Raw genomic sequence first — 12,490 nt, forward strand, 5'->3', positions numbered from 1 at the left:
TGGGTAAGGTACTGGAGAACAAACAACACCCCAGCACAAGTCAGATCTTCAGGAATGATCTGAAGGATATTGATGAGAAAAAGTAGTTTTAAGATACCCTGCCCACAGCCAAATTGTTTAAGTGTGGTAAGATAATTATCATAGCTGGAGGGTACTAATAGATCCACACCCTCTTTGTACCAGATTTGACAGTCGCATACACAATAGAAAATAACCGTCAAAAATGGGGTGCTTAAATACTAGAGAGCCATCAAAAATGGAATTCAATTAAGAATAGTACAGAAATTAGAGTTGAAGCATTTCTTTTAAAATAGCAACAATTTTAAGAACATAAGAAATAACAGGAAATGACCAGACGGCCCATGGCCCATCGAGCTTGGTCCGCTATTCGACATGATCATGGGCTTCAACTCCACTTTCCTGCCTGCTCCCCATATCCCTCGATTTCCTGAAAGAGCAAAATCTGTCTATCTCAGCCTTAAATATATTCAATGATGGTGCATTCACAACCTGCTGAGGTAGACAATTCCAAAGAGTCACACCCTTTTGAGGTGAAGAAACTTCTCATCTCAGTCCTAAATGATCGACCCCTTATCCTGAAACTTTGCCCCCTTGTTCTAGGTTCCCTAGCCAAAGGAAACAACGTATCAGTATCTACCCTATCAAACCCCTTCAGAATCTTGTATGTTTCAGTGAGATCGCCTCTCATTCTTCTAAACTCCAGAGAACGTAGACACAATTTTCTCAGTCTGCTGGGAAGGCAATGGCATAGTGGTATTGTCACTGGACTAATAATCCAGAAACCCAGGGTAATGCTCTGGGGACCTGGGTTCGAATCCCGCTACGGCAAATGGTGGAATTTGAATTCAACAAAAAAATCCAGAATTAAGGGCAGAATTTTGCCCTCAGGTGGCGGGTGGGCTCCACCGGCTCAGCGGCGGGCGTACAGCCAGCCCCCGCCACTGAAACTGGGCCTGCCGCCATTTTGAGTGGGCGGGCCAATTAAGGCCCGCCCAGCGGCCTTCCCGACAGGAAGCGCTATGCTCTTCCTGTGCGGGGGGTGGAGGGATTCCCCATCTGTCAAAGTGCGCTCTTTTGTGCATGTGCATGAAAGAGCGCACTGCTCCCTGAGGCAAAGTGCTGTCTCAGGGAGTTTACTGACAGGTGAGAAAACTCAAAAAATAGAGAAACATTAAAATTATTAACATGTATGACATTGTCACATGAGGAGAATGAGATGGGACACGTTAATAAGAAACACAAAGTTTATTAAATTTTTAAAAAACAGACATGAAACTTCATCCCGCCAGTGGATGAAGTTTCATGAATAATCAGAAGCCCGCTGGGGCTCCTGGCCTGCCCGCCAGCCTTAAGGTTGGACGGGCAGGTCTTAATTATCTTAATTAGCCTGTCAATGGCCTCAATTGGCCATTGACAGGTCGGCTGGCGGACAGCTAATTTCGCTGTCCGCCCGCCTTCCTTAAAATTTAAAGGGACCGGGATGACATCGGGGGTTCCTCCCAACGTCATCCTGCGTCATTTTCCCCTCGGCGAGCGGGCCCCATCCCCAAATCGCCAAGGGGAAAATCCTGGCCTAAGAGTCTAAAGATGGCCATGAAACCATTGTCAATTGTTGTAAAAACCCATCTGGTTCACTGATGTCCTTTAGGGAAGGAAATTTCCTGTCCTTACCTTGTCTGGCCTACATGTGACTCCAGACCCACAAAAATGTGGTTGACTCTTACAAAGAACAAAGAAAAGTACAGCACAGGAACAGGCCCTTCCGCCCTCCAAGCCTGCGCCGATCATATTGCCCGTCAACTAAAACATTTTGCCCGTTTTCTCTCTCCCTCCTTTCTTGAATAGCGGTGTTACATTTGCTAACTTCCAATCTGCTGGGACCATGCCAGAATCTAGGGAACTTCGGAAAATCATAGCTGCAGAGATTGTGGATGTGCTGGCTATCTCTTTTAGACCATCAGATCCTGAGGATTTGTTGGATTTTAGTCCCTCAAATTTCTCCAGTACTTTTTCTCTGCCAATATTAATTTTACTTTAATTTCCTCACTCTTATTAGTCCCTAGGTTACCCTCTATTTCTGGTATGTAACTTCTGTCTTCTACTGTAAAGACAGACACTAAGTGTTTGTTCAATGTCTTTGCCATTTCCTCATTCCACACAATTTCTCCCTGTCTCTGCTTCTAAGGGAACAATGTTTACTTTAGCTACTCTCTTCCTTTTTCTATACTTGTAAAAGATCTTATAATCAGTTCTGGTTAAGACTGTCCCTGTGGTACAGCACTATCTTTTCCCAGTACTGGTGCCAGTGCCCCATAAATGGAAACCCCATTTCTCCCACACTAATCTTTGAGACATGCATTCAACTGTCTGATCTTATTTAACTATGCCAACTTTCTCGTGGCTCAGGTAGCAATTCAGAGATTATTACATTGTAGTTTTAGGACTCAAAAGTTTGATCCTACTCATTATACGTGGTAAATCGTGCATTGATGCTGAAGATGTGGGCAGCATTCTCAATGAGTACTTTGTCTTGTCTTCACTAAGGAGAGGGATAACGCACACATTCTAGTTAAAAAGAGGAGGATTGTGAAATATTAGATACAATAAGCACAGTGAGAGAGGAAATACTGGAGTGACTGACATCCTTGAAGGCGGATGAATCACCATGGCTGGATGGATTGTATCCCAGGTTGTTAAAGGAAGTCAGGGAGGAAATAACAGATGCTATGAGGATCATTTTCCAATCCACACTACATACAGGCAAGGTACTAGAGGATTGGGGGTCTGTAAACGTTGCACCATTATTTAAAAATGGTGCAAGGGATTGGCCTATAATTTTCTGGCCTGTCATTCTGACTTTGGTGGTGGGCAAATCATTGGAATCAATTCTGAAACACAGAATAAATGGACACTTAGAAAGGCACTGATTGATTAGGAATAGTCAGCATGGTTTTGTTAGAAGATCGTGCCTTACTAACTTAATAGAATTTTTTGGGGAAGTAACAAGGAGGACTGATAAGGGTAGCACAGTGGATGTTGTCTATGTGGATTTTAGTAAGGCAGTTGACAAGGTCACACATGGCAGACTGGTCAGAAAAGTGAGATCTTATGGGATACAGGGGAAGGTAGCAAGTTGGATCCACAATTGGCTCAGCGACAGGAAACAAAGGGTAACAGTCGATGGATGCGGTTGAGAATGGAAAGCAGTTACCAGGGGCACTCCACAGGGCTCAATATTGGGGCCCTTGCTGTTTGTTGCATATATTAATGATTTGGGCTTAAATGTGGGTGGCATGATTGGGAAATTTGCAGATGACAAAAATTAGCCGTGTGGTTGATAGGGAAGAGGATAGATGTTGTCTCCAGAATGATTTGGTTGAGTGGGAAGAAAAGTGGCAAATGGAATTCAATCTGGAAAAGTGAGAGGTAATGCACTTGGGGAGGGCAAACAAAGCGAGGGAATACTCAATAAATGGGAGAATATTGAGGGGTTGAGGAAGTGAGAGACCTTGGAGTGCATGTCCACAGGTCCCTGAAGGTGGCAGGACTGGTGGATAATATGGTAAAGAAAGCATATGGAATGCTTTCCCTTATTGGATGAGGTACTGAATACAAAAGCAGGGATGTAATGCTGGAACCATACAAAATGCTGGTTAGGCCACAGCTGCACTCTGTGTACAGTTCTGGTCACCGCATTACAGGAAGGACGTAATTGTTCTGGAGAGTGTACAGAGGAGATTTGCAAGAATGTTGCCAGGGCTGGAAAATTGCAGCTATGAGGAAATATTGGATAGACTAGGGTTATTTTCCTTAGAAAAGAGGCAGCTGAGAGGTGACCTAATTGAGGTGTAGAATGTTATAAGGGGCCTAGACAGGAAAGACCCGTTTCCACTAGCTAAGAGGTCAATTACCAGGGGGCATAGGTTCAAGGTGGTTGGAAGAAGGATTAGAGGGGGCATGAGGAAAACCTTTTTCACCCAGAGGGTAGTGGGTGTCTGCCTAAATTGGTGGTTAAGGCTGAAATGCTCAACTCATTTAAAAGGCACCTGAAGTGCTGTAACCTGCAAGGCTACGGACCAGGTGCTGGAAAGTGGGATTAAATATGGGTGGCTGGTTTCTTTCGTTCACTTTTGTCTGGCGCAGACACGATGGGCTGAAAGGCCTCTTTCAGAACCATAACTTTTCTATGGTTCTTGGTCTATTGAAATGTCATGATTATAAAAAAAGGAACCAAAAACAGGTTTTATAAAAGGGAGAAATGAAAGCAATTTACCAGAAATAAATGCAGCAATTCAAAGCTAACATCAATTTCTAAAAACAAAAAATGCTTGAAACAATAAATATGTCAGGCATTATCTATAGAGCCAGGCTGGAAGGTATGGTCACTTCAGGTCAATGACTTTTCATTACCTAAAGTCATGGATCTGGAATGTTCACCTTACTTTCCCCTCTCCATTGTTGCTGCCTGACCTGTTAAGTGTTTCCAGCATCTGTAGTATTTTTCTTTTCATAGACTTATGAAAAGCCAGTCAGACCTAGTGTTTACTGGAATGACTTTAAGATTGGTAGATAATAGTAATGAGTGCAACCCCTGTGTAAAGTAAAAACAAAGTGAATGTCCATTATATAGATTATTGAGTGGTATATTAGTATGGCTATACTTCTGTAATCTTGGGGCACTCTAGTTAGTGACTGTGCAGTGGCTTAAGGAGAAGCCACTGCAGGAGATGGAGGGAGGAACAATTAAAGATACGCAAGTCTATGGATTATTCCACACCAACAATATAATCAATTCATCCTCTTTTTGATTGGACCCAATAATCTTGGCAGCAGTCCTCTCAATTTCATCAGTGGCACATAAACAAATGTTAAAAAAGACTAAGGGGAAAAATGCCACCCAATTCTTCAGCAGGGAGGAAAGTCCTAGTTACTCATTTAATTCTGTTGATTGTGGTCTCACAGGCAGGCAACCAGCCATGTATCTCAAGAATGTTGCAGAGGATGAACTATGTTTATCTACTGTTTAAGCCCAGAAAGGTCATCAGAAAGAAGAGACATTTAATCCTTGGTGTCTGCTGGCTCAGTACCAAGGAATAATTGCTTCTGTAAGCTTCTATAAAAAGGAATGACACTATAGAAGCATTGAACTCCAACGTACCAAACCCTCCTGTTATTAATGTTCTCAACTAGTTCCTATAGGAACACATATTTGGGTAGTGCATTAGCTTTGGTACTGGACAAGCAATGTAGAGGTCACCACCTTAAATTTGCACCATGACAAATTGCAAACGCAATAAATTTGGTAATAAATCCAGCCCTAGTAAAAATGACCATGAAAGCAACCAGGGAAGAGAACCTGTCACATTTAACTGATCTGAGCTACACATGAATCCAGTCCCACAATATGCAATTGGCAGTCAATGTCACTCAGCTGTAAAACAATTTTTATAGAACACAAAGAGAGATCCATCCACTATTTCATCAGTAGCAATCCAGGCACCAATCAGAATATGACTCTGCAAAGACCTGCTCACTAACATCTAGGAACTGGTGTGCAAGTTTGGAGAACTGACAGACTAGTCAAGCAGCAGCCTGATGTCTTAAACACATACCCATCAGTCAACGGTAGAGTCCAGGAGATATACTCCTCCACTGGCAGTATAGACAAGGTGAGGTCAGTGTTATAAAGATTGGTAGGAACCCTCAACATGTACTCTGGACCCCATGAAGTTTCACAGCTTCAAATCAAAGGCGGCCAGGAAAAAGCCTGCTGATTAGGACTTATAGTCGGTCACAACCCTGTCGCCACCACCACCCACCTCCCACCCCCTCCCATGCTCCTTAGGGTGAACCTGTACTCCTCAATGTTGAATATCACTTAGAAGAAGCAAGAGAATTTGAGGGTGCTGGTGTTCCCATGATGTTGTTGATAAATGATATTGTCGATAAATGATATTGTCATCCATGGTAGAAGAAACACGGGGCTGGGAGGTTCTGTCAAAGTAATTCCATTGAGTAGCTGCTTTACATACTGCAGCCAGTGCGCTGCTGGTGAGAGCTGAATATTGGATGCAGTGACAGAGACACCGATCAAGCATTTGTCGTGGATTGTATCAAGCTTCAAGTGTTGTTCTGGTCTCACCCAGCTCAGCAAGTGATGAGCTAGCACTCCTAGCTTATACCTTGTACATGGTGAAGAGGTTGTGGGAGGTCAGCAGATGGGCCACTCATCAGGGATACTCAGCCTCTACCCAGCCCTTGTAGCGACATTATTGATGTGGATGGTCCGAACTGAACTTCAACTCAAGAGATAAAAAAATGGAGAAATTTTAAGCTCAAAACAGGTATTTGCATTTTTAATACTTTTGGATCAAATTATAACACGGTCACTATTTTGAGAGCTTGCTAATCTGAGTGTTATTTTCAAAGACAGAAAATAAACCCAAAATATATATTCAAGCTTGGTTTTAGCTGAATTGCATCATAGAGAAAGCTAAACCAAAATCAAACTGTTATTGTAATACAGGCTGTTACGTTTAAAGGTTTGCACTCAATCCTCTTAAAAAGTAAAGTTAATAAAAATGAAAACAGGATCCATTAGAATGCATGACATCCTCAGGAGAGCAGTACTTAAAAATCATCAACATACTTACCATTCAAGGATCTCAAATTTAAGTAGATCTCAAAATAACTGCTTTAAAATTGGCAGACATTTTTTTAGAAGAAATCCCACTTGATATTTTACATTGCACTAGGGCTACACTTCCAGGTGACACTAGTGTGTGTCTTCTGCAGTCAGTAGCAAGCGGAGGGTGAAATGGATATGGATGCCTAAACTTGGTTACCAGGCAGATACAGTACATTTTAGTGAGGCATTAACCCACCAGTTTTAGCATGTTGCAGCTTTTTACACTGTGCTTGGAGTTGGTTGCACGAGACCCACACTTGTGGGAATGGACTGCTACCTCCAAACTCTTGCCCTTTCTGAGGCACGCATCATCTCTGCCAACTTATTTCTGGATTGAAAGTATCACCTCAACGTTAGAAGATTTTAAAGTAATATATATTCTTCAGTGTCAGATGTACTTCACATTTAAAATTGTCTATTCTTCCATCTAACCTGAAGTAACATTAGCCTTTAAAGCCGAAACGTGAATCTGGCCTTTTTGACTGGGAGTCCAATGCTCCATCATTTAAATGATGTGTCATAATTCAGTGCTTACATGATAAATTATAAAGCAGATAGAGCAACCTAAATGCTGTTCTTCTCCCATGAATAGAAATGCATTTCCATCTTAAATTAGGCTTGGGTTAACTGAAAAAAGAAAAATCACTCATTTTGTTTTCTCCAGACCCACCTCCCTGCCCTCCCACTTTCCATGTGTAATTTTCTTGACATTTTGGAGAACAAAATTAGAAACAGTGCACTGAAGTTTGATATCACTTTCATATTGGCATCTTTAAAATTCAAAACAGAACCTGATTTTCTGTGTTGAAACAGAGTATAGTGCAAATGAATAGGTGGTACAACCACTAAGAAACATTGTGAGCTGTGCCTAACACTCAAAATCAGCTGCATGTGAAGAGCTGAATCAATATTGGCAAGGTGGGCAGACCAAACCTTGAACATAACTAATCCTCATCCTTCACCACCTGAATTACAACACAAGTGGATGATCATGAATAAGTTTATATACCCATTATCCCAACTCACTGAAACTTGGTAACTTTTCTTACCTTTGTGGAGGAAGGTCAATTTGTTTCATTTGAAAGTTGCTATTCATGACTATTTCATGAGCCAGAGTCATATTTGACAATCCTTTTGCAGTCTCCATCAGGTCATCAAAAGAAACCATTTTAGGCGGACTTGCTGGAGTGACGAAACAAAAATAGCTTTGGCGACTCATACTCAGGGAAATCTTCAGTTGAAATATGCATCTGTTCATAATTACTATTTGTGTAGGAAAAGACGTCTTACTCCGCTTGGTAACATCTACAATTTAGTACTTACCATTAAAGTCGGGTGGGGAGAAAAGTGTGGCCAAAATTCAAGCTTAGATTGTTTTGTTCTTCCAAAACTACATGCTAAAATTTTCCTATGTGGCAATTACCAGATTACATTCACTATTCCACAGATAGATCTTTACTCTTCACATGTTCCCCACTTTCCCAAAACTCTATTCCCACTCAAGACTCAGCAATGACCATTATATACTTACGCCTAATTCCTCACCTTCCTTATCTAATGAAGTAAATTAGGAGGCTGGATAGCAGAACAAGTTAAAGGTACCATCCTTTTACTTTTGGGAAAGGAATCTGAATCCCATCAATGATGGGATGGGATCTACTGACACTGAGTCCCAAGTTAAATGAGTATTAGGAAATAACAGTCCCTAATTGCTAGCTATCCATGTCAGAAGACTGCTCTCAATTAGGCAAAATGAATTGTTCAAAAGGACCATAAGGCCACGCTGATATGAGAAACAAATATCATACCAGCATAGTATATAATGCTCCCCTAAAATTGAAGTTAAGGCATCTCGAACTGAAATAGAAGGCACTTCATTTTGTATTTGTTTTTTGCTGAAAAAGGTGGAAATTTTGGATAGTCTTCGCCATGAGCAAGAGGAAAATGAATTAGTCACTTAAGAGATTGGGCACAATCATTCAACATTCAAACTTGGACTCCAGCTTCAGAAGGTATGATGTATATACCTCTAGGAGCATTGAGAAGACAGCGTTTCAATGTAAAGAATTAGCCCTGACTTCTGAACCTCCTCCCTCACCCTATGTTTACTCTGAGTTCTTTATTTCTCTACTGATTTCAACTTCATGCTTTAAATGGCCCAGGCCTTTAATCTCCAGGCAATGGGCAGGATTTTCTCCACCTGCTCGCCACCGGGATCTTCCGGTCCCGCTGCAAGTCAATGAACTTTCGGCTGGGGTGCCACCTCGCCCACAGCAGGTCCCGCCCGCAACGGGGCTGGAAAATCCCGGCCAATATTGCCAAAGTCCAAAGAAATTGTATTGAATAAAAAAAACTTAGCTGAAAATAAAATCACCTTCTACTGCCAATTTGGCTTAAAAATAAGTCTGATCACTGATGATTATTCTCAAATTCACGATACAGAAACACAGTAATTCTCTTGATATCTAGAAGAAATTACAGCAGCAGCCCTTGGTACTTCTGAGGCCATTATTGGAATGCAGCATTCTGACCTTGAACGGGAAACTGGTCTTTTCTCGTGGGGAAATGCTAATTAGATGCATGACATCCTCAGGAGGACATAAACATTAGGCCACAATAAAACAACCTCCATTTTACTTCAAGCCTATACAGGTGGACTTTAGGTAAATATACCTAGTGGTATCAATAATGAGGTGGATGTCATTAACCATGTGCATGGACGCATGCAGGTGTCTTCAATAAGCACTGCTCTGCAGAAGGCACCATCACCTCCCCATCAAGAGATAAGGGAGAATCAAATCATTTTAGACAGACAAAAAAAACTGATGGGTTACCTTCATTATGATGTTACAGTCTGTAATGTTGCAATTGGACTGTGAATGCTGTTCAGTGACAAACAAGCATTCAGCTTCTTGAAATAAAAACAGAAAAATGTTGGAAATACTCAGCACGTCAAGCAGCATCTATGGAGAGAAAAACAGAGTTACCGTTTCAGGTCGATGACCTTTCATCATTCATGCAGTTCTGATGAAAGAGAATCAACCTGAAACATTAGCTTTGTTTCTCTCTTCATAGATGTTGCTTGATGTGTTCAGTATTTCCAGCATTTTCTGTTTACACTCCAATTTCCAGCATCCAGAGTATTTTGCCTTTGCACTCAGGTTCTTGGTTTGGTGACCTATATTGGGATGAAGCAAGCGGGGAAAATTTCTGGTGTAAGCAAATACTCGAAAAAGGTTAATATTAGTAACCTCACTGTTCCTTTAACCCAACCATGGAATATTTTAACCCCAGCTGGCATTTTAAAGAACAAACAAGCCAAAACTTTTGCTCAAATTCAATATAATTCAAAACAATGTAGACTAATTAATGCAATAGTGTGGTCCAATGGCTAGAACATACGAACATCCAATCCAACTGGGTTGTTTAGAATCCATGTAGATACTGTATTAATCTTATGCATTTGAACATATTTTAAAATATATTGGTAAACGGACACCACTCAGTTGTACTTAAGCCAAACGTTAGGTGCTTCTTGCATAGCAAAATAAAGAAGGTTGCGTGCAACCAAACTAGGTGGTGATATGATGACTTCAGATACAAAAGGTACTTTGTGATAGATAATGTAACTTTTTAAAAAAAAACAATGAGCTCAAAAGACCTACAGGCTGGAGAGCTGGGTTTGCTAGAAGAATCACTACTGAAGCTTTGTCGAGCATATTCATAGTCACTGGAAGAGTTGACACTATCTGATCGCTCGCAAGATTCAGTGTCACTGTTTAATGATTCATCATTCAAGGAATGTTTCTCATTACTGAAAGGCATCTTCTCACTGTAAAAACAAAATTTACTAACATAGAAATCCATTATTGAAAACTACTCATGGGCTTTTTGGATTCATCTTTAACACATTTAATTGTGATTTTGTAAAAGAAATGATAAGCATTTGAAATAATATACCAACCTAACAGAATGATAGCGACAAAAACGCCAAGTGTCATTGTATGTTCCTCAGCCAAAAACTAGCAATCTCCTACCAGATGCAGGGAGTTAGTCAACCTCTAAATCTAAACAAAATAAAGCCCGAGTAAACTAGGCCAGTATACAAGCAAGCGTGCAGCATTGCAGAAAAATTATCACAAACTACCAAGTCAAAGAGGGGCAAAAGTATAAGAAAGTTAAAACTGTACTTTTCTTGACAAAACAAATTGGCCTTCCAAGGTAACACTCATATAAAAGAAACACAGCATCTCTTACTGCAATAGTTTACAACACTACACAGAGTGCACCAATTAAGGGTGGGTAATAGCTGCTAGCATTAAAGTGATGCCCATGTATCATTAATGAATAAAAAAAACCTCTCCCCCTCTCTGTTAATCTTTACTTACAGCATTGTGCTTGCTCTCTCCTCATCTCTACACCACCAGATGCCCTCCCCACCCAGGAGTCTCACGTTATCTCATCTCCGAGTAGCAGCAGTCCCAGGTAATTTTAACAGCAAAATCTAATAACACGATAGAAAGAAAAACTTAATCTGTGAAGAAGAGGCTGTAGTAGTGAAAGTGAAGCTATTCTCACTCCTGCCATTTGTAAGTTTCAGCCTTTCTCCCATTTTATTCTAGTATACATTAATCTTTTTTTTTTAAGTACTTGTATGTTTGCTTCTCAGATGCATAGAGTGGGGCAGAATAGTGAGCTTTGTTGTCAGCGTGATTCAAGCATCACAGCTCTTCTTTTCCCCATAATGGGTTTGTGACAGATGGTACTTGTCCCATCTTAGACGATTAGAGATGGGACTAGAGAGCAGCAGGGAAGCAAGCAGCAGAATGTCAGAACTGAAAAGGGATCCATGACACACAGTTAATAAGAGAGCATGTGGTGAACAGGGACGGTGGGGTGAAAGCATGGATTCATCAGTTCCCACATTCTTTATTAGAACACCGAGCCCCAGGGTCAAGAACCTTCCAATAACCCTAACTCCTGTTTTTGATTTGGATCTGAAAGAGCCAAACAGGATGAGGAAAATTTATTTATTTATTTATTTTTACACATCAAGTGATTAGGGCCTGGAGTGCACTGTCTATGTAGCAGAGGCAGATTTAGTCAGAGTTTTCAAAAGGGAATTGGATGACCATCTGAAGATGAACAAAAAATGCAGGCCATAGGGAAAGGGAGGTGGGTGGGACTGGCTAAATTGCTCTTGCAGAAAGCTGGCATGGACTCGACAAGCTGAATGGCCCCTGGGCTGGGACCATTCTATGATTTATCTACTCAATGGTGGAAGGTTCACCCAATGCAGAAATAACAGTTATTTTGCTAATACCAGTCTGTTACTCCTTTTCCCTCCAAAATGAAAATATTGTTTACCTTTCAAGTTCAGTAGCTTTACAACAGGATCGCAAATCACTCAAGTGTATGAATTGAAGTGCACCTTAAAAATAAATGAAAAATTGATCAAACCTACAAGCTTTTAAATGAAAAAAATCAAAACTTACAGAATTTACCTTTGTTACATTTGACCATAGATAATACAACATAAGAACATAATAAATAGGAGTAGGAGGAAGCCCTATAGACCCTTAAGCCTGCTCTGCAGTTCAATAAAATCATGGCTGATCAGAGCTTGGCCTCAACTCCACTTTATTGTCTGTTCCCCATAACCCTCGAATTCTCCTATAATTCAAGAATCTGTCTATCTTAGCCTCGAATATATTTTATGAAACCAGTCCCCACAGGTCTTCGGGCTAGTGATTTGCAAAGATATACAACCAGAGAATAAAT

The 12,490-nt window shown here is 40.9% G+C and overlaps 1 protein-coding gene across 8 annotated transcripts in view; it reads right to left on the reverse strand.

Annotated features, from left to right (window-relative positions):
- LOC144687389 (T-complex protein 11-like protein 2) overlaps nucleotides 1-12,490 on the reverse strand; it is a 39,222-nt gene that overhangs the window by 22,831 nt on the left and 3,901 nt on the right. For 4 of the 8 annotated variants that reach the window (XM_078553450.1, XM_078553449.1, XM_078553451.1 and 1 more), the window contains exons 2-4: nucleotides 12,077-12,140; nucleotides 10,375-10,541; nucleotides 7,759-7,891 (exon numbers count right to left, since the gene is read on the reverse strand). In XM_078553450.1, the coding sequence (XP_078409576.1) occupies nucleotides 7,759-7,891; nucleotides 10,375-10,534 (293 nt within the window). In that variant the 5' untranslated portion in view covers nucleotides 10,535-10,541; nucleotides 12,077-12,140. Of the gene's footprint in view, nucleotides 1-7,758; nucleotides 7,892-9,543; nucleotides 9,691-10,374; nucleotides 10,542-12,076; nucleotides 12,141-12,490 lie in introns of those variants that run through there. The other 4 variants (XM_078553456.1, XM_078553453.1, XM_078553454.1 and 1 more) reach the window with 2 other exon arrangements.

The sequence above is a fragment of the Cetorhinus maximus genome, chromosome 12, assembly GCF_964194155.1.
Source record: "Cetorhinus maximus chromosome 12, sCetMax3.hap1.1, whole genome shotgun sequence".
NCBI classification, from domain to species: Eukaryota; Metazoa; Chordata; class Chondrichthyes; order Lamniformes; family Cetorhinidae; genus Cetorhinus; species Cetorhinus maximus.